This window comes from Macaca fascicularis, chromosome 13 (genome assembly GCF_037993035.2).
Source record: "Macaca fascicularis isolate 582-1 chromosome 13, T2T-MFA8v1.1".
Taxonomy (NCBI): Eukaryota; Metazoa; Chordata; class Mammalia; order Primates; family Cercopithecidae; genus Macaca; species Macaca fascicularis.
The window spans coordinates 16103610-16125656 of record NC_088387.1 but is presented as its reverse complement, the minus strand read 5'-3'; the positions used below and the strand labels follow the sequence as shown (position 1 = coordinate 16125656).

The 22047-nt window shown below is 42.5% G+C and overlaps 1 protein-coding gene across 21 annotated transcripts in view; it reads right to left on the bottom strand.

Annotated features, from left to right (window-relative positions):
- LIMS1 (LIM zinc finger domain containing 1) overlaps positions 1 to 22047 on the bottom strand; it is a 142613-nt gene that overhangs the window by 46515 nt on the left and 74051 nt on the right. For 2 of the 21 annotated variants that reach the window (XM_065526769.2, XM_005575218.5), the window contains exon 1: positions 18392 to 18601. The exons of the other annotated variants lie outside the window; for them this stretch is intronic. In XM_065526769.2, the coding sequence (XP_065382841.1) occupies positions 18392 to 18498 (107 nt within the window). In that variant the 5' untranslated portion in view covers positions 18499 to 18601. Of the gene's footprint in view, positions 1 to 18391; positions 18602 to 22047 lie in introns of those variants that run through there. 21 annotated transcript variants of the gene reach the window in all.

The following is a 22047-nucleotide window of genomic DNA, read 5'->3' as shown; positions in this document are numbered from 1 at the left end:
GTAATCCCAGCACTTTGGGAGGCCGAAGTGGGTGGATCACAAGGTAAGGAGTTCAAGATCAGCCTGACCAACATGGTGAAACTCTGTCTCTACTAAAAATACAAAAATTAGCCGGGCATGATGGCAGGTGCCTGTATTCCCAGCTACTCAGGAGGCTAAGGCAGGAGAATCACTTGAACCCAGGAGGTGGAGGTTGCAATGAGCCGAGATGGCTCAACTGTACTCCAGCCTGGGCAACAGAGCGAGACTTCGTCTCAAAACAAAACAAAAACATGTACACATATAGGATATATGATCTTAAATATAAATACAGGGTTGTTGCAAGGTGACTTTAGAATTATCTTTAAATGTGATGATCAACATTTCTAGCACTGGGTGAAACATATAAAGGACACATAATTTTCTGGATGAATGCCACTGTCCCCTTTTTCTCCTGAACTTTCTGCTCATCAGAAACCTGCCCAGTCCTCAAGTACCTGCTCAAGATCTTCTCCAGGAAGCTTTCTTGACATTCCAGGCCTTATCAATCTTCTGTTCAGCAGCCACAGCAGCCACTGTGTGTCCCATGCAGTGAGTGGGTAAGATTTTCATTGGATATAATGTTGTGTTTTGTATTGCAAAGGTGCTCCTCATCTCCTCAAGAACACCAGGAGGCCCTTAAGTAGACATTTCTTTTTTTTTGTTTGTTTTGAGACGGAGTCTCGCACTGTCGCCCAGGCTGGAGTGCAGTGGCGCAATCTCGGCTCACTGCAAACTCTGCCTCCTGGGTTCATGCCATTCTCCTGCCTCAGTCTCCTGAGTAGCTGGGACTACAGGCGCCCGCCACCACGTCTGGCTAATTTTTGTATTTTTAGTAGAGACAGGATTTCACTGTGTTAGCCAGGATGGTCTCCATCTCCTGCCCTCATGATCTGCCCGCCTCAGCCTCCCAAAGTGCTGGGATTACAGGCATGAGCCACCGTGCCCAGGCTGTGTTTTGTTTTGTTTTGAGACAGAGTCTCACTCTGTCGCCAGACTGGAGTGCAGTGGTGCAATTTTCACTCACTGCAACCTGTATCTCCTGGGTTCAAGTGATTCTTGTGCCTCAGCCTCCCGAGTAGCTGGAATTATAGGCATATGCAACCACACCAGGCTAATTTTTTATTTTTAGTAGCAGAGACAGGGTTTCACCATGTTGGCCACGCTGGTCTCGAACTCCTGACCTCAGGTGATCCGCCCGCTCCAGCTTCCCAAAGTGCTGGGATTACAGGCATGAGCCACCACGCCCAGCCTCTGTTGAATCTTTATACCCCTCATGGCACCAAGTACACTGTCATCATGTAATTAATCAAACTGGACATCTTGAAAGAAGTCCCTAGACTGCCCGCAGAGGGCGTCTAAAGAGGACAAGCCCTGGTGAGCTGTGTCTCTCCCCAGACACCCAGACAGCTCAGTCTATCTTGTGGCCTTCGGCGTAACTTTCTCTCCTCAAGAAAGACAGCTCAATTAACCAGAATCACTATAGTTTGAAATCTACAAGCCATCTCACAATTATTTTTCTTCCATGGTCCCTCAAATAAGCAGTGTTTGGTCAGTTTAAAAACATTCTTGGGCTGGGCATGGCACCTCATGCCTGTAATCCCAGCACTTTGGGAAGCTGAGGCAGGAGGATCACCTGAGCTCAGGAGCTGGAGACCAGCCTGGGCAACATGGTGACACCCCATCTCTACAAAAAATACAAAAATTAGCCGGGCATGTTGGCATGCACCTGTAGGCGCTACTAAGGATGCTGAGGTGGGAGGATTGCTTGAGCCTGTGAGCTGTGATCACGCCACTGCACTCCAGCCTGGGAGACATAGCTACTGTCTAAAAAAAAAAAAAAAAAACCTTCACATTTTCTCTCATAGGTTAGGTGATTTTTGTTTAGAAACTTTTACTAGAAAATGTCTCTGTACTAGTTCCTTCATATTTCAAATCACATATCTTTTTATTCTTTTATTGTTATTCATATTGTGATCCATTAACATACATTCTCACACCTAAACATCTTTTTTAAAAGATAACATTGTGTTCTGGTCAAAACAGACAAATTAGAGGAAGCCATATTTCCAATACAGAATGGCAGTATTTTTAGCTAGGAATGCTGACTTAGGAGAACGCCCACATCACCAGTGACAGCCTCCAGTGTGTCAGGAGCTCTTGACATGGCTGTAGTGGCTGCAGCACCAGAGTCTCTGGCTCTAAATCACACCCTTATTTTAGTTCTGACTCAGTCAAGGCTATCTCCCCGGACACTGACCTTCAGCTACACCGGGAGGGAAGTCCGTGGGAGTTTTTATTTCGCGACTAAGCTTAATGTGGGGTTTACTTGCCTCAGTAAGGTAAAAGAGAACCATGAGAATTTCAGAATAGAAGAACAGAATAAAAAACATTTTACTTGATTCAAGTGAAAACAATGAACCCCTTCAAATTCAAATGTACATTATCTTTCACTGCCAGTTATTTTCTTTGTGACACAGAACATGTTTTGTGTAGATTTTACTGCATTAAACAGCATTTGAAAATACTGACCAGGATGAAGCAGAGGAACTAAAAAAATATATGTATACACACATATATACACACATATATACATATACACATATACACATACACACACATATATATTTTGCTGAATTTAAAAAGGTTTCCTCTCTTTCATTAACTTTTAATTTTGTGAAATGTACACAGAAAGGCAAGGGATTATTTCAGCTACCGCAACTTAGACTTTGCCATCAGTGCAATGAAAAAAGTTGTGGAAATGATATAAGGTCAGGAGGTCAACTTCTGTAAGCTGGTGCTCATGTAACACCACCCAGCTACAGCCAGGCTGGCAGCATCTCCCGGGGGTCTCAGTTGCTCCTCTTGTTCTGCAGGCTCCTGTGCTCAGCCTTCCTCTCTCCCCACAGAGCTCACCATTCTCTGTCATGGAATGAAGCTATGGTTTTTGAAAGCAGTTCACAGGGCTAAGTAGGAAGCTCTTTGTTCCATTCCTTACCTCTTCTCAAAAAGCGGTATTCTATACATCTAGCAATAATATATAAAATTATGGCAATTACCCACTTAGACAGACCCCTTGTGTCCTGTAGGAGGCAGCACTGGGATATTGCGGGGTGCTGGTGATGCAGTCACTGCCGCCTCCGTGAATCTCTGTCCTCTGTGAGCAGCACTGAGGCCTTGTCAGTAGAGGGTGCTGGAGAGATGCAGGAGGAAGAGGTGTGCTTCCCAGTCCTGCCTGCTCCCTGGGCAAAGCTCCTGCAGCACTCTGGCTTCTTCGGTGTCTAGCTCCCGCAGGGCATGGTGGCCAGCACCAGCTTCCCTGGCACCGGCCCCTCGATAGTTTTGCAGCAGAGTGCCTTGGACCCTGATGGTGCATGCAGCCAGCAGCACCCACCCCTTGGCAGTCAGCTATGTAGGGGGTGCCTTGGGTGAGGGTCCTCACTGGGAACAGCCTTCCCTGGTACTCGAAAGGGGGATTTACAGCAATCTGTGCCAGCGACTTTTCTGCCATGCAGCGCACCCTGGTAGTGTGACCCTGGGCACGGAGGAGGGCTCCTCCCTGGGCGCTCTAACTCAGCTCTAGGGTCCGTGGCTGCTCCTTACAGCGGCTAGTCCTATACTCTTGCTTTCTCTTCCCTTACTAGCCAATTCCTTATTACTCCAAAACCCTGTTAGAGTTAGTAATTCTATCTTTATATTAAACCTTTCCTATTCAAATTAGTGTGTGGGTTTTCTCTCCTGGTTGGACCCAGGCCAACAGAGGCAGCCTATATCAGGACTCTGCAGCTGATGGTACTTAGACCTTTTGGGCTCTTTCTCCAAGATCTCACTTACCAATTTAAACAACTGTATTTACATTCAAAACTAGGAAGAGACTGGGGGAGAAGTGTGTTACCACGTAAAGGTACAAAATAAAAAACCCGTCAGTTAAATGGGAGTCCGGTTCACTGAAACCCCCCCTTCCCGGGTTCAAGCAATTCTCTGCCTCAGCCTCACGTGCAGCTGGGATTACAAGCGCATGCCACCACGCCTGACTAATTTTTGTATTTGTAGTAGAGACAGGTTTCACCATCTTGGCCAGGCTGGTCTTGAATTCCTGACCTCGTGATTCGCCTGTCTCAGCCTCCTGAAGTGCTGGGATTACAGCCATTCTTTTTTTTTTTTTTTTTTTTTGAGATGAAGTCTTGCTCTTGTCCCCCAGGCTGGAGTGTGACGGTGTGATCTCGGCTCACTGCCACCTCCACCTCCTGGGTTCAAGCGATTCTCCTGCTTCAGCCCCCCGAGTAGCTGGAATTACAGGCACCTGCCACCATGCTCAGCTAATCTTTGTATTTTTAGAGATGGGGTTTCACCATGTTGGCCAGCCTGGTCTTGAACTCCTGACCTCAGGTGATCCACCCGCCTGGGCCTCCCAAAGTGCTGGGGTTACAGGCGTGAGCCACCGTGCCCGGCCACAGCCATTCTTTATTTATGTAAATGAGAGGCCACACATGGACTCACTGTTCAAGTCAGGGCCAGAAGATACGGCCACCCCACACCCCCAGTGTAGACCTCCCCATCCTGATGGCACTTTCTGGTCCCAGTGACATGTCTGGGGGCCACTCAATGTGAGCCCCTGAGTTCCTCTGTGACCCCAGCAAAGAGGCAAAGAGGGACACACACCCACTGGTCAGTCCTCAAGGAACAAGAGGAGAATAAAGGAACCGAGGCGGTCAGTGAACTTTGCTTTTGTTGAAGATGACTGGGAGGGTGCTAGGACAGCAGCTCCTCGGTGAGTCGCTGCGCTCTGCTGCGCCTGGCCGTGAGGGCTTCTGTGAAGCTTTACTGTGAGTGCGCCGCACGCTTTCCTGTCATGGTCATTCCTGAGCCTCCCTTCCTGTCACATCACTCCCACAATAGAATGAAGCAGCAGCCTGTTTTCTAAATAGTCCCTCGATTTCAGGACATCTGTGGTGAAAAGGACCATGTGTACCACTTAACACTGACGTGTGTGGCGTCTCTCCAGAGGTGTGGCCAGGACAAGCTGTCACATTCAGAAGGCACAGCTTCAGGGGCCTGAAAGCCAGCCCTGGGAGGGCTGGAAGATTTGCCTCATGCTAGTGGAAGGGGCAATGTTCTGGACGAGCTTCTTTGTTTTCTGAGGGGATTGGGAAAAATCTAAAATGTAATGCAGTAATAGTCTGGACAATTTCTGTTACAAAATGAACTTTTAGGAGATGACATATTACCTCATTATTTCTTCTCTTTCCTCATCATCTACCTCTCTCCCAATCCCCATTGGTATAGACATTAAATTGAACAGCTGGCATGCTGAATTAACATGAGAGTCACTGAAAACTGAGTGCTGCATGAGAGCTGGCAGCTGGCACACCAGAGAGCCCTGCAGTCCTTCCCTGCCCCAGACATCCTGCTAGAAGGAGACCCCAACCTGACACAGGTCAGTTATTGCACAGACTTCCGTGAGCTTTGCCTAGCCTACTTCCTCCCTCTCTAACCTTGCTGGAGTCTTTGAGGACAATGCTCCCTCCTCTTTCCTCTGAAGCCACAAAGGGGCCACAGCCAGCATCCAGTCCCCATCTCAACCACAAACCTCCAAGAAATACTACTTCTAAAGAACGGCGGTGTGCAAGAGAGAATCACAAGAAAAGCTTGGTGGGAGAACCGCCACAATGGAGCCCAGGGAGATGATTTCAGGAAATTTTGTGATTGAGGCACAAGGATGGACACACATACACAACTGTGTGAAAACTTTTTAACATTTAATTACTTAAATAATATAAAATAAAACTTGAATTTCCTGACTGTAGGGCAACAAAACTCCCTGCTCTAATCCTTTCATAAACAGCACTGGCACCAGGGATTTCAGTTCAGGATGGCAAACGTGCACCTGTATGACTCTGGGCCAATCCAGTCCTTTAATTCAAACCTTTCACCGACTATTAGTAAAGCCTAAGACAGAACAATGTCTTCTATGGCAGCTCATAAATAAAAAAGCAAAAATGTAACCAAAACTAACTTGGCACGAGGCCAAATTCATAGGCTGAGAAAACAGAACAAAATAACTGAGCTTCAAAGAGCTTAGAACCTATTAGGAAAGCAAATCAAACGGTGAAACTGAGAGTGGTTCAAATAAACTAATAAATACAGTGACTGTTTGGACTGAATATAAGTAGAAGAGGTCTGACCCTCTAATGATAGCACCTATGCTGGTTGTATAAAAAGTCAATAATTTAAGCCTATTTAAAAGCAGCAGTCATTTTTACTCTTCTATGTATGGCAATATTCTAACCTGTTAGAGACAAACCACCACATGACTATTTCAAGAGACAGTTTTATTCTTTTAAATAAAACTGCTCTGAAATACAGAAAATAATTATGTGTTAAAAGAATACATAAAAAGAATCTCACCAAATCAATTAGTAAGAATTAAGATGCTGGCAAAAAACAAAGGGACGGAAGAGCAGGAAGCAATTCAAAAGGCAAAAGCAAATCTTCCACTGCCGTCATGATGAACATTAAATGTTCTACGTCAGAGCAGAGCAGAGGATACATGGATGCTTCCTGAAGTGGAGGGTGAAGGGGACGGGGGAGTCACCTGGTACACCTTATTAACCTGAGCACAAACATAATCAGAAGAACAATATAATGGCTCATAAGGCAATGTCAGTGCTTTCTCATTCAGAAATCAATGTGTACACTTGCTATGCAGGTACAGATTGCCTCTAAGTAATCTGCTTATATAAACAGACTTGTCAAGGTCAATTTACCTTCCTTTTGGTTTCATATTTTCATCTACATTTAAGTAGCCTGAGCCAGTATTCCAGTTCTCTGAGGCCACAATCCCAGGCACTCACGCACAGCTCTGCAGAAGCTGCTGAAGTCACGCCGCTACTCACATGTTGGTTCTATAGCAGTGTCTGCATCCCCTTTTACATCTTCAAAGCTGAGGAGGCACAGAGGCTTGTCTTTGGCTCGCTTACCATTTTCATTTGGCCCCAAATACCATTTTATGCAATAAGGTCTAGCACTGCCTGATAAAGAACAAGGTGTCCAGAACATCAGGACTCTGGCTACATTCTCCCTTGAGTTTTCCTTCACTGTTCATCACGCTCTCTGAGAACGCACGTTGCCTGATTTTCAGACACCTGAACCCTACATCCTGTGCAGCATCAGCACTTAACTTTTAACATGGTGTCTTTCAAGGTGGAGAAGATGGCTGAATTCAGCGGATGAAATCACTGACACGAGCTACTTAGAAAGAAAAGGGCAATTAACTTTCTGCTTTTCAAACATGTGTGGCTTCCCAAAGAGTAAAAAGGGAAAGTATTAGCCGGGCTGGATGGCTCAAGCCTATAATTCCAGCACTTTGGGAGGCCAAGGCGGGTGGATCACCTGAGGTCAGGAGTTTGAGACCAGCATGGCCAACATGGTGAAAACCTGTCTCTACTAAAAATAGAAACATTAGCGAGGCGTGGTGGCAGGCACCTGTACTCCCAGCTACTCGGGAGGCTAAGGCAGGAGAAACGCTTGGACCCAGGAGGTGGAGGTTACAGTGAGCCAAGGCTGCACCACTGCACTCCAGCCGGGGTGACAAGAGCAAAACTACATCTCAAAAAAAAAAAAAAAATCTATTCTGTGAAGGAGGCATATATGCAAAGCGGCCCCAAATGTGAAGGAGCTGAGACACTAAAGAAGGAGGAAGACAAATCTAGTTTGTTGGTACTGGGTGATTTACTGAGGAACTTACAGACAGAAGTGTGGTCTCGGTCAGCCACAAGACAGGCAGATCTCTGCACCACTGCCCCCAGACCCAGGGCTTACAGACCATGAGGAAAGGGCATGCGTGCAGAGAACCCTCCAGAACATGGATGCTGTGCGCATCACAGCCTGGAATCTGTGTGGCAACATCCAGGCTGACATGCTCTCACACTAGGGACAGTAAGAAAGTAGTAATCAGGAGGCATTCAAAGGTCTTGAAGGAGGTTGATCAGAAGTCAACATGGCATGCTATAACAGATGTCTTAGAAAAAAAAAAAAAGGCAACATGGCAGATTAGCAGCCAAGATGGAGTCCCTTTTGTTTCCACAGCATACAATCATTTGACATTTAAAATGAAACACAATAAATCCTCCTTGAGTAGGTCTAAATCTGTTAATATAAAAACATTCACTTCTTTTACAAATCATATTCAACTAGCAAAGGGAGAAACTCAAGCTCCTAAAAATAACTGACTTGCAGAAGTCAATTACTAAGTAGTTATTCAAGATACTGGACCCAGTCCGTGGGCTATCCCCAGACTCTTCACCCACTCTACACCTATGTCTCACTCAGCAACTTAAAACAAGTGTATTTACACTCAAAACTAGGAAGGGATGGGGGGAGGTAAATATTATCAAGTACAGGTACAGAATAATAAAATTTTCAGTTAAATCAGAGCCCAAGTCAGTCTACCCCATTCTTTATATATCTAAGCCAGAGGCTAGAAGCGGACTCATTAAGTGTCCCACACTCTGTAAGCCAAGTTCATCCTGTCATAATAAATTTAAATTGTCTGACAAATCAAACGATTCCATCTCTGCTCCACAGAGGTAAAAGTAGTAACTTGAGATGCTCATTTTTCTGAATCTAATCTTTTACACCCACATTATCATTTTCACTTTCTAACAACATTAAGAAATACTGGTTTTTTTTGTTTTGACACAAAATATGAAAGGCTTAATGATTACCATAGGAAGACAGACTAGATTAAGGTAAAGAATCCTACTTTTTTCCACCCTCCTCCTCCCACTCAACCTCCAAATTACTCGTATTAGAGCCACCGGTGGTGAAATCCTGGTGTGGCGTACATCCCAACAGACACACAGGCAGCTAACAGCAGAGGGAGCCTCAGGGGCTTTGCTGTATTCCTGACTACTGGGATAGATGTTTGGATGGGGCACAACCACTGATAACCCCTAAATAAATGAAAAACTATAATGTGTTAGTTACATAAAAGGGAAATATTAAAACTGTGCCACTCATCATGATACATATTTCAAAAAATTTAAACCCTTTGATTACTGAAGATTCCCAACATATATTAAATGAGTGAGTATAACGAATCCCTCTGAACCATTACCCAGCTCCAAAAGTCATCAACTCGTGATCAGTTTGTTCTATCTACTCATCAACCATAAAATATTTTGAAACAAATTCCCTACATTGTATCATTGGATCCCTGAGTTCTTAAGCTCCTGTGATATAATTAAGCTCCGATTTCCCATAGCAGCACAGTTAATCTTGAGGGAGGCTCAGTAGAGGGATGCCTGAATTCTACTATTTTTAAAAATCACACTTTTCAGTGAGGCAGGCTGTGTTCTGGTTTTCTTTTTCTTTTCTCTTTTTTTTTGAGACAGGGTCTCACTCTGTTGCCCAGGCTGAAGTACAATGGAGTGATCTCACCTCACTACAGTCTCAACCTCCCAGGCTCAAGCAATCCTCCAGCCTCAGCCTCCCAAGTTGCCAGGACTACAGGTGCATGCCACCACACTTGGCTAATTTTTGTATTTTTTGTGGAAACGTGGTTTTGCCATGTTGACCAGTCTGGTCTTGAACTCCTGGACTCAAGTGATCCACCCGCCTTGGCCTCCCAAAGTGCTGGGGTTACAGGCATGAGCCACTGAGCCTGGCCTTCCCCTGGTTTTCAAATCTTGATCTCCTAAACCGAGACGCCTCTGCAGCTGCCACGGGACAAAGGAAGGGCCTCAGGAACGGAATCTGCAGTCTAGGCCACATAGCCTTCTCTCTTCACATCACCTCCATGGAGAATCGCTGACTTTGTTTCATACACCACAATCCACAGGGAAATCCTGTCTGGGGAAAAAATGACTCTTTAAAGCTTCTGAATGGACCAACCCTTTCTTTTTATATTTGGAGGAAACTGGGCTTCAGAGAGGCCCAAGGTGAAGTTCCACTTCCTCACATGCTAACCAAGCTAATTAAAGGATGCAATGTCAAACAAACACAGTAACGACCCACACCTTTTCTGGAGTCTCAAACGGAAAGTCTTCTATATAACTCATATTTGCATTTTTTCATCTGTTCTTGTGACAATCAGAAGCTCTAAAAACATTGACTGGCTTTCTGAAATAATCCAACCTCTAGCTATTTCTACTATGAGTGAAAGTTAACTCACTAGAGTTGAAAGAGTCAATTTCAGTCTCTGTCTCCTCTCTTTCTTTATATACATCTCTGAAGACCATCCTCGGTTCATTCATAGACAAGAAACTTTTTAGGAAACAATCCTATACATCTTCTTTCCACCCAAACATGGCTGAAACATTACAAATTAGAAGCCAAAATTTAAGTTGTGATCCGTTTCTAGTTCCATGCATATGAATACTTCTTCCCTATAACACTGTCATTTTTTCATTCTCATTATCTCTAATCAATTAGAATTCTGGCAATAAAATGTTCCATTTCCTCCCAATACCACACCACACTGGCTTCCTTTAAACAGCTGTAATAGCGGATGGCCACAGAGATAGACAAAGGTGATGGCAATACATTTCTGTTGAATTGTACAGCTGCTTATGATGGACACCAAACCTATCGATATTGCTTTAAGCACATACGGTCAAAGAAGCATTCTGCTTTTAAAAAAAATACTTTAATGCAGTCCCAGCTACTCAGAAGGCTGAAGATTGCTTGAGCCCGGGAGCAAAGATCGTGCCACTGCACTCCAGCCTGGGTGAGAGAGCAAGACCCTGTCTCAGAAAAAAACAACAAAAACCTTCATAAAACTCATTACTGTTATATCTTCAAAAGCTAATGCACTGAGGCTGGGTGCAGTGGCTCATGCCTGTAATCCCAGCACTTTGGGAGGCCGAGGAGGGTGGATCACTGAGGTCAGGAGTTCGAGACCAGCCTGGTCAACATGGTGAAACCCCGTCTCTACTAAAAATACAAAAATTAGCCGGATGTGGTGGTTCACCTCTAATCCTAGCTACTCGGGAGGCTGAGGTGGGAGAATTGCTTGAACCTGGGAGGCGAAGGCTACAGTGAGCCAAGATGATGCCACTGCGCTCCAACCTAGGAAACAGAGCAAGAGCCCGTCTTAAAAAAAAAAAAAAAAAAAAAAAATTAATGGACTGAAATGCCTTTTCACATTTTAAAATACATTAAAACATACTCTGCACTCCTCTACCTAGGTAACAAGTGCTTTACTTTGGAGGGGTTTGAAAGGAGGTACAGTCACAATCTTGTCTTCAAAATCTCTACTTATGTTATATTGTATTACCTTTTTAATGGCTTTAAGTTTAGTTTGTAAAGAAAAATCCAAATACTGTATTTTGATTTCACTGCCTATTCAATAAATGATCCAATAAATTGCTTTCATAGCTCATTTCATTCATTTATTGATTCACAAATATTAACTGGAAATCCCTAGTTTAAACTGGTGCTAGTCACTAAGTGACAGCTAGAAATGACTCCTGGCCTCATTTGACAGTGACTGCACATGGATGGTATCTGAGCCATACATACTGAAGAGCTATGGGAGACACCGAAAGACAAGGGAAAAATTGAAAAGAAGTAACTAGCAGGAAAACTAGGAAAAGGCAGGGCTGAGAAGACAAGGGAGGAGAAAATTTTAAGAAGAAAGTATTGCTGCTGTCAAACCAAGAAGTCAAGGGAAAGTGACCAGAGCTGTGGTGAAGACAGACACACTGAGAAGATGGCCTTATGACCACAGGGGCAGAAACAGGAGCAAGGCACCTGCAAGTCAGGAACACTCAGCACTGTAGGCAAAGCCCAGTGCTCGGAAAGGCAAGGAAGCATCTCCCTTCAGGGTTCAGAGTGGGCATGGCCCTGCTGACATGCTGGTTTCTGACTTCTGGTGTCCCGAACTCTAAGACAACAAATTTCTGTAGTTTGAAGCTACAAAGTTTATGGTACTTGGTGATGACAGCCCTAGGAAACAGATATAAGCATTTAAAAAAACATAAGGAGGTTCATATTTATGTGAAACATATTTAATCATTATTTCTAAAAGATTTTTTTAAAGTAAGAAAATATTCACTTCTAAAGTTTGTTTTAGTCACAGAATAGCCACTGGGTAGCACAGACATTGCTGTGTCTCTAAGATATACACATGTAGAATAAATAGTACTGTTTCCTTTTAATAACATCTATCCAAAGTCAGGTAGGTAAAGCACAAGTTTTGGACAACTGTCTTTTCTGACTTTTATAAGTAATTTATACCTGAGACTTCAAGATTTTGTTTGCTTTTTAAAAAACCAACAGGAAAGCAACCAAATTATTAATATTTTGGAATTGTCACAATAAATAATTTAGATAATTTGATGTTTACTGACAACAAAATTACAGATTGATTCTGTTAAAGTGGAGGTTGGTTCATTCCTAAATGTCTCTTATAGCAGTGCAAAAAAAAAAAAAACCAGAAAGGGATCATTATTCATTAACTTTTTACTTCTTATCATTCCTTTAACAGACCTGATTTTTAAGCATCAACACTGCTATTTTTAATTTCAGCATAAACTCCCTCTACTATAGTCATACATTGCTTAATAACAAGGATATGATCTGAGAAATGCATCGTCAGGTGATTTAGTCATGTGTGAACATCATAAATATATAAATGTTCACATAAACATACATAACCCTGGACAGTACAGCCTATTACATGCCTAGGCTATGTGGTATAGCCTGTTGCTCCAAGGCCACAAACCTGTACAGCACAGGACGGTACCGAATACTGTAGGCAACTGTAACACAATGGATTAAGTGTACATATAAAATAGCTAAAAATATTATAGTATAGTAGAGTAAAAATATGGCTTAAAAGATTAAAATGGTACATCTGCATAGGGCAACTTCCTTATAATCTTAAGAGACCAATGTCATGTCTGTAGTCTCTCGTTGACTGAAACGTTTTAGGCAGCACATGACTATATACAGAAATATTTTAGATGACTGAAAAATATATTTCCCTTCGGAAATTAAGCTTTCCAGAACTACTGAAAGAGAAAAGCAAAATAATCATGATCTATACTCTGGTAGATGCATCCCTCTCTTAGTCTTCTCTCAGTGTGATACTGTACATAAATAAAAAGTTAATAATTAAGACTTCAAAAGTAGAGTGTAAAGAGTTTAATGTAGAATAAAAGAGGTAGCTTTAGGCCAGTTCAGTTTCTCATTCCTTAACTCACTCAATGAGAGACAGATTCTGAACCTCGGTAGGTGCTAGACGCACAGGAAATATGGTAAAGTCTCTCGCCTTGCAGAATCCCCTCTCTATTATATGGGGGAGGGAGGTGAGAGGGGGTGAAGAGGGGACCTGTAAAACCAGTTATTACAATATAAGTATTTGCAGGTTACAATCAAACATATAGGAGAAAACACTATTAACTTTTAAAAAGCAACACTAGCAAGTGGTTTTTCTCTTTGCTGCAGCAAAGAGAAAATTCAATTAATTTCTTATTGTCCCATGTGTTTGCTCATTGTTAGGCAGACTAAACGTGCCCTCACTGAACCATCAAATAATAAGAACAGATAATATCACATAATAAGATGATAGCAAAACTGCAATTTTATCCCTATTGTCTAACAGACTACATTTCTAAAACTAAAATTCAAACATAATTTTTCAGTTAAAAGTTGGGCCGAAAAGTGATCGGCAAACTGCAAAAGACGTAAGCAAGAAACACACAGCCCAGGCTGAGCTACTCCAGCGTTGACTGAACTCTAGGCACTAACTTAGTTGAATCAAGGACAGAAACTGGTTTCATAACGATGACCAGCTTTATAGCCTTCAGTTCTTTCTCCCTTAAACGGGATCATGAGAAGTTGTGGGCCCACACACAAAAAAGCCCTTATTTAATGCAGTGCCTGGCCTATCACAGGGGTTCAATTAATGGTAATGTACTAGTCAGGAATACATGATCTGAGTTTTCACTCTCAAACCAAAGCAAGGACATTCCCGCAACTTAAAAATGATTTTACATGCTATATCTATAAAAATACGAGCTTGGAAGGTTTATTCTATAACCAGAAAGTCAAGGTTACATTTCTTTGCACTTCCATTCTTGGTTAACGTGATCCATCTAGGAATCAGGAGAAGGGCACTACTTCAAGGTCAACGCTGCAGGCAAGGAGGAAAAGGAGGTCTAAGAAGCCAAGAGCTCACTGCTGCAGTGTGGCAACTTCACATTTTCACTTTACTCCTAAACTATTAGGGATACAAATTTCAAACTGCATTTTGTTTGTTTGGTTTTTTTTTTTGGATTCACATTCTTTTCAAATGGCTGACGTAGCCCTGATTTTATCCAGGCAAGATAAACCTAACTGGGAGGTGAGGCCGTGAGGAGGGCAGAAGCATGGCCGAAGGAACAGGGAAAAGGGAAAGCTCTAGGAGTTCTTATCTCAGCACTAGACCAGGGTCAGCCCAGGTTTTCCGTGAAGGGCCTGAAGGTAAATAAATTGTTGTCTTTGTGGGCCACATTGGTCTGTGTCACAAAACCACCACAGGCAACACACACAAATAAGCATGGCTGTGTTCCAGTAAAACTTCATTTGTGGACACTGAAATTTGAATTTCATGTATTTCACACGTGAAAAATATTTTTATTTCCAACCATTCAAAAACGTAAAATCCATCCTGAGCTTATAGGCCATACACAAAAGGCAGCAGGCCAGATTTGGCCTGAGGGTCATAGTTCACCTGCCCCTATATATATATATATATTTTGTTTGTTTGTTTGTTTGAGATAGAGTCTCACCCTGTAGCCCAAGCTGCAGTGCAACGGCATGATCTCGGCTCACTGCAACCTCTGCTTTCCAGGCTCAAGCAATTCTCGTGCCTTAGCATCCTCAGTAGCTGGGACTATAGGTGTGCACCTCTACACCTGGCTAATTTTTTGTATTTTAGTAGAGACGGGGTTTCACCATGTTGCCCAGAGTGGTCTTGAACTCCTGAGCTCAGGTGATCTGTCTGCCTCAGCCTCCCAAAGTGTTGGGATTACAGGCGTGAGCCACCTACCAGCCCCATATTTTTATTTATTTATTTATTTAGAGACATAGTCTTGCTCAGTCACCCAGGCTACAGTGCAGTGGCGCAATCTCGGCTCACTGCAACCTCTGTCTCCTGGGTTCAAGCAATTCTCCTGCCTCAGCCTCCACAGTAGCTGCGACTACAGGCGCGTGCCACCAAGCCCAGCTAATTTTTGTATTTTTAGTAGAGATGGGGTTTCACTATGTTGGCCAGACTGGTCTTGAACTTCTGACCTCAAGTGATCCACCTGCATTGGCCTCCCAAAGTGCTGGGATTATAGGCGTGAGCCACTGCATCCAGCCACCAGCCCCTATATTAAGCTGTTTTGAACCCAACCAGGAGAAACTTGAATTTTGCACTGTTTCTAATCAGTTATTTATAGATCCCTTCCATCTGAGGCAGAGAAAAAGTGACTTTGAGAATTTTTAAAGGGCAGGAATTTCTCAGGTGTGTTTGTCATTCAGGTATCCTCAAAAAACAACTATGTTTGACTACAACATAATTTAAAAGATAGAACAGCTAAAGGAGTAAGTATATGTACGTGGGTTTATCTTAGATGTTATTTTGGGACACCAAAAACTTCAGGGAAAAAAGGGTCAATGCCTTGTGAAGGTCTGGGGCTTCCGACCCACCGGAACGAGCATGTCACTTGTGTCACTTCACTCTAACTGTAACCCCCAAACACAGTGGGCAATGCTCCACTGTACAAAGTATGTGAATAAAGTCAGCTTCAAGTCATATTTAATGCTTTAAAACAAAAGTCTAGGAAGCCCAGTGTTTGTCATGCCACCTTTTACCTGCTTCAGTTTTGAATAATTTCAAGTTTGAAGCCAGAACTATTTTCATGTGTTACAGTGCTCTTTAAGCACCTGCCTCGCACGTTTCAGAGCACAGCCTTTTATTTAAACTTTAGGAGAAAAAAATGTTTTCTGGCAGTGGCCACGGCCAATTTTAGTCTCTGAAAGTTTTTTGTTAAGAGTCCACAAACACAACAAGAAATGAACACGTGAGTAAGAAGGAATGAGAGTTGGAACGGGTCTTATGCAATACTTGCGACAGAATAAAAGATGTTTGATAGCACATGTATTCAAAATCAAATAACTGCTCATGGAGAGAAAATCTGTGGTCATATTCAATATGCACAAACCTAGGTGGGTGTTCCTATGGCGAGGCCTGTGTCTTATTCATCACTGTATCTTTACTTTGCAAATAGTAGGCACTCAATAAAAACTAAACAATGAATTAACTGTATGGCACTATTCGCAAGATAACAATGCCACCCACCTCACTGAATTAGTAGTTCGAATTCTGTAAGAGAGTAAATAATGTTCAATAACAGTAGTTACTTTTATTCTCATTTTAAAAAAATAAACCAAGGCTTAAAAAGATTATACAACTTGTCCAGCTGAGTGACACTGAAACTTCGGTGTACCTAACTTCAAAGTCCTTATTCTGTCTGATTCCTATTAGCTCAGAAACCTCATTTAATCCTGAAAACAGGCTTAGTATAACTAGGGTAAAAAAAAAAATTACCTTTCTAAGCTGATTTAAAAAAAAATCCAGGGATAAACAGACAATGGTTTACCTTTCTTGGCTAACCTATGCTTCTAAATAAGGAAAATGATCATTTTCTCGACATTAAGGGACAAAAGTGGCAGAAATAAAAGTTCCGTCCATCACCAGATACCTGCATCACCAGAATGGGTGACAAAATATTTCTCTTTAAACAATTAGGCAATACTCAAGAATTACTCTTCCTCTTTTAATTAAATTCTAAGCAAAAAATAACAACAACAACTAGTTGTTTGAAAGAACATTGTAACTATGTAAATATATGTAAATAACTACCTCCTTGGCATTTACGTTATTTTATTCATGGGTACTTTGGCTATTGTCTGAAAATAAAGAAAAGGTTGGTTTAGAATATTACTTTATATAACTTAATTTTTTTAAAAAAGGAAATTCCTCCAAACCCCGAAATCTGATATTAAAACTGTTTTTGATAGATAACTTCACTCTTGGATCCATTGTAGACTGGAGTCTACCAATAAATGTTGGTTTCGGAGGTCACTTCCAATTGTCTCTCTGGTTAGCAATATAGAGCTCAATATTTTCACTAACCTCACATATAAAATTCATAACAATTTAAACTCTGAGACTTTTAAATTGTTTAATCCAGTCAATTCAAAGTTAATACATTAAATGTAACTAAGAGACACTTGACATAGTAGGCAATAAACTCTAATAATGTTAGTGTCAATAATAGTCCTTTAATGTTACCCTCTTCAAAAACTGGTGAGTCAACAATTTTAAAATAAATATGTCTTTAGCAAATTACAGTTCCTGTAGTATAGCTGTCTATGACAAATACAAATTTAATAGAGAATTTTTAAGCTCGTCAATCTGTCCTTACTACATACAAATAGATAATTTAAAATAAACTCTGGAAGTGAGTGTAGGAAAAAGAGCAATGGTACACAAAGTATAGATAATCTTCCCGCCATCTAATTAGTATATTCACACACTTAAATCAAGACCTCCAAATTAAAGTACTAAACAGTAAATGTAACCTAGAAAAAGGAAGTCTCTCTTTACTGCAGCCTTCTGTCATCAGTAAAACAGGAACGTCCTAGGAACAGAGAAAATCTAAACCCTTCAGTTAACGCGGGATTTTAACACATAGGCTTAATGTTGTAGAGGCTTTCAGAACCTCACATCTAAAATAAATTTTCAGTAGTTGCAACACAAAACTACAATTGTGTTGTTTTAGGGAAATTCAGTTTGAAAGCCAAGAACTCTAACCTTTTTAGTTAAAGAGGTTTCCAGATTTTTGATGTCCTTCCTTCCTAGGCTACATTCAATAGTTCCATTGCATTCCTTTGTTACACCATTCCAGCAACAATCCCCACGACACCCCTCCCCCAACCCCAAACCACCACAAGCTACCCCCCTTCATCAAAACGCAGACAAAAACATGTTCCAATCAGCCAAAGAAAACTCTCTTTAAAATAAGGGGAAAAATTAATCGTTTTCAATTTAAAATATTACTCTGGTGAGTATATAATTTTTAAAGACATAACAACACTGCAGGTTTGGAGAAGAGGTAAAACAACTTAAAGGATTTGTGAAGAAATGGGCAAGTGTTCTGGTTTTGCACAGTTCCAATCAGTACAATCTTGATATTGTGTTCAGTCTTTAATTACAGACTAGAAGGTTACTTTTCAATGAGTACTTCCCAATGCTGCATCCACTTAGGCATGAATCCCCACTGCACTTACTAGATTAGATGCCTTGACCTTTAGCCAACCATGACTTTGCACTCACCTTAGCTCTTCCTCCGGTAATCCATTTACTCTCAAACTATCGGGACGATCTCGTCTCCTCCTGTAGAGACCTGAATGTGAAAGCTCTTTAAGCTGTAATGCAGTCATACTTCTCTCCACACATCAATTGCTGACACTTTAAGCATTTATGCTCAGCAGTGTGGCCGCCAGGGGAAAGCAATGTCCCTTGCCGAGGGACCTCAGCACACCTGACTCAGCCTTAGAAACCTCCAGGCAGGCCAGGCTGCTGAAGCACAGCTTCCTGTTTCTCACTGGTTGGTACACACCCTCCTTAGCAAGGCACAACTTGCCTTATCTCTGGGCCTTGCACCTTGGGAAGGGGGGAGTCGGTGACCAAGAAGGCAGGTTACTTACTTGTTTATTAATAAGAAAAATGTAATTGTTATGAATAATCACACCAATTCCTTTATAAACCTTGCCAGGACCACTCTGAACTAAAATTGGGCTAAAAAGCTCCAGTAAGGTAGTCACTAAAGAAGGGTCCTGCTGTTTTATTTCCCAGGAAATCCATTAACACTTCACAGGCAGTTGTCAGTTTAAAGAACTGCCTGGTTACAGTGAGCTCCTTAGGGACAATTCTCCTTAAAAAGGAGAGGAGGGGCAGAATTCTAAAGGGAAGCAGTCCAATTCCTCCCCCTTACCACTCTACTCCAAATTCTCTTCAGAAGGGAAGGAAGTGTCTTTGGTCCACCCACCCCTCATTAAATATTACTAAAAAATTCATAACTGAAAGGAAGACGGTTTCTTCCTTCATTCAGTGATTTTCCGAATCTGTAATTACTGGCTGTGAATAATGCCCTCTTGTAGTGCAGGCCACCCCGGATGACACAATGCTGTTGCCTTTAAGGTGGAATGGGTCCTATGTACCCTATATTTATCTGTACATCTGACCTTGGAAAGTGACAATGTTTAGGAAGGTTTTGGGTGTGGGGATGTGGACAATAGAGGGCAGGTTTGGGGCAAGTGTCATCCAGCTCAAAGTGATGCTACCCCACAGCAGGCACAGTGCGGCCCTCCAATCCACTTCAGTCCCGCTGGGAACATAGGACCACACCACAAACACAGGCTACCTCCCAGCAAGCTCTTAGCCAGTAGTATGACTGCATGGTTCTAGGAATTTCTCTCTGGGCAATTTATACCAGCCTCTTTTCCTTTAGAATCTTCTCGACAAGAGCACACAGAAATGGGTCTGATACTATTTTTACACCAAGAGTTAGAGAGTTAATATATTCCCATCTTTGAGAGAATCTGCACTATACACACAAAAATGAAGGCAACCCACAGGAAAGGGAAGTCTACATCTTACTCCTTCACTCAGGACATAGATGCTAGTTCCCCTGAGGGCTACCATTTGTTATGCTAGGTCTATGGCCCCAGGAAAAACAAGTGACTTTTCATAATTGCCATCCAAACACAGCACATGCTTTTAAAGATGCAGGGACAAAATTTACCATTTTTGTCACTACATTAGATTTAATGAGTGATGAAACACGTTTTAAAAAATCAGTTGACAGTTATATCTATCTCTGGAATGGCACACAAAACACTGGTAATACTGGCTGCTTCTGAGGGACCTGGGAGGATAGGAGCAGAAGGAAGCATTTCCACTACATACCACTCTACCTTCTGAACTTTGAATATATTGCCACTCAAAATCAAATAGAATTTAGAAGATTTAAATACCAAACAACTTAGTTTACAGTAATAGGAACATTTTAATTTAGACCTCCTAAAGTATCCAATTCTTTTTTTTTTTTTTTTTTTTTGAGACAGAGTCTCCTTCTGTCACCCAGGCTGGAGTGCAGCGGCACAATCTCGGCTCACTGCAGCCTCCGCCTCCCGGGTTCAAGTGATTCTCGTGCCTCAGCCTCCCCAGTAGCTGGGATTACAGGTTTGTGCCACCATGCCCAGCAGAGATAGGGTTTTGCCATGTTGGCCAGGCTAGTCTGGAACTCCTGGCCTCAAGTGATCCACCCGCCTCGGCCTCCCAAATTGCTGGGATTATGGGCGTGTGCCACCGTGCCCAGCCTTCGTTTTTAAAAATCAAGACGAGTTAAAAAAAAAAGAACAGAAATAACCACTAATCTTCCTTGTTTTCCCCTCACCATCAATACAGAATAGACGCCTAATGAATAAAACATAAATCAATTGTATATTCGTTGCAAATACAGAAATCCCAACATTAAATATGACCTGTCTCCATAGGAAATGTAAATAATTGCTTTCTTTTTAAAAGAGTTTTTAAAAATTAATGCAGCTTGCTGACAAGGGAAAAGAACTTGGTGACTACTAAAGGTTAACCAGACAGGAAACACCTAACTGTGTAGGATGAATCCTGTATTTGATGAGACTAGTGTTAAAAGGATGTGCAGGGGTGGGACAGGGCGGGGAAGAGCGGTAACAGGGACAGTTAGTTACCAAGCCATAAAACAAACGAGCTGAAACAATTCTTGCCCTCTGACTTTTAAAATGGCTGTACTGACAAACAGGAACTTCAGCAAATCAATGCTTATGTTCTGATGAAACTGCCACAACTGAGTAAAATTAAATTTTGGGCCTTTGGGGAAGGCCCTTTTAACCAGGATCTTTTTTTTTTCTTTTTTTTCTTTTTTTTTCTTTTTTTTTTTTTTTGAGACGGAGTCTAGCTCTGTTGCCCAGGCTGGAGTGCAATGGCAGGATCTCAGCTCACTGCAAGCCCCGCCTCCCGGGTTCACGCCATTCTCCTGCCTCAGCCTCCCGAGTAGCTGGGACTACAGGCGCCCGCCACCTTGCCCGGCTAGTTTTTTTTGTATTTTAGTAGAGACGGGGTTTCACCGTGTTAGCCAGGATGGTCTCGATCTCCTGAACTCGTGATCCGCCCGTCTCGGCCTCCCAAAGTGCTGGGATTACAGGCTTGAGCCACCGCGCCCGGCCTTTTTTTTCTTTTTGAGACGGAGTCTTGCTCTGTGGCCAGGCTGGAGTGCAGTGGCGCAATCTCAGCTCACTGCAACCTCCACCTCCCGGGTTCAAGCGATTCCCCTGCCTCAGCCTTCCAAGTAGCTGGGATTACAGGCAAGCGCCACCGCGCCACCATGCCGGGCTAATTTTTTGTATTTTAGTAGAGATGGGGTTTCACCATGTTGGCCAAGACGGTCTCGATTTCCTGCCCTCGTGATCCGAGGGCTGGGATTACAGGCGTGAGCCACCGTGCCCGGCCTAACCAGGATCTTTTCACTGAAGACAGAGACAGAGACAGAGACAGAGGACTGCTTTCCCTCCCCAGCACCCTTCAGACAGCAGCACATCAGCACAGGGAAGGGGGGCAGATGCACAAACACCCAGCACACACAGCAGGGCCGTGACAAAGAGGAGGAGGAGGAGTCCCCATCTACTTATCCTTTCAAATGTACTTCCCCATGGAAATGGAATTATTAATTATGCCTGAATTCTCAGATCAGGCCAATTTAAAAAGCTTTTAAATTTCAAATAACTGTCTTAGCATGATTTTGACAGTACAGAGGGAGGCCTGTATAAATGCATTTTCTGTGGGTTTCCATATAGATATGTTTTTCATTTTAGCACTCTAAAAAAATCTTTGAAGGTCAGTCCAGACTCTCATTCAATGCAGAATTCCCCACCGTCATTTTCCCCATGGCC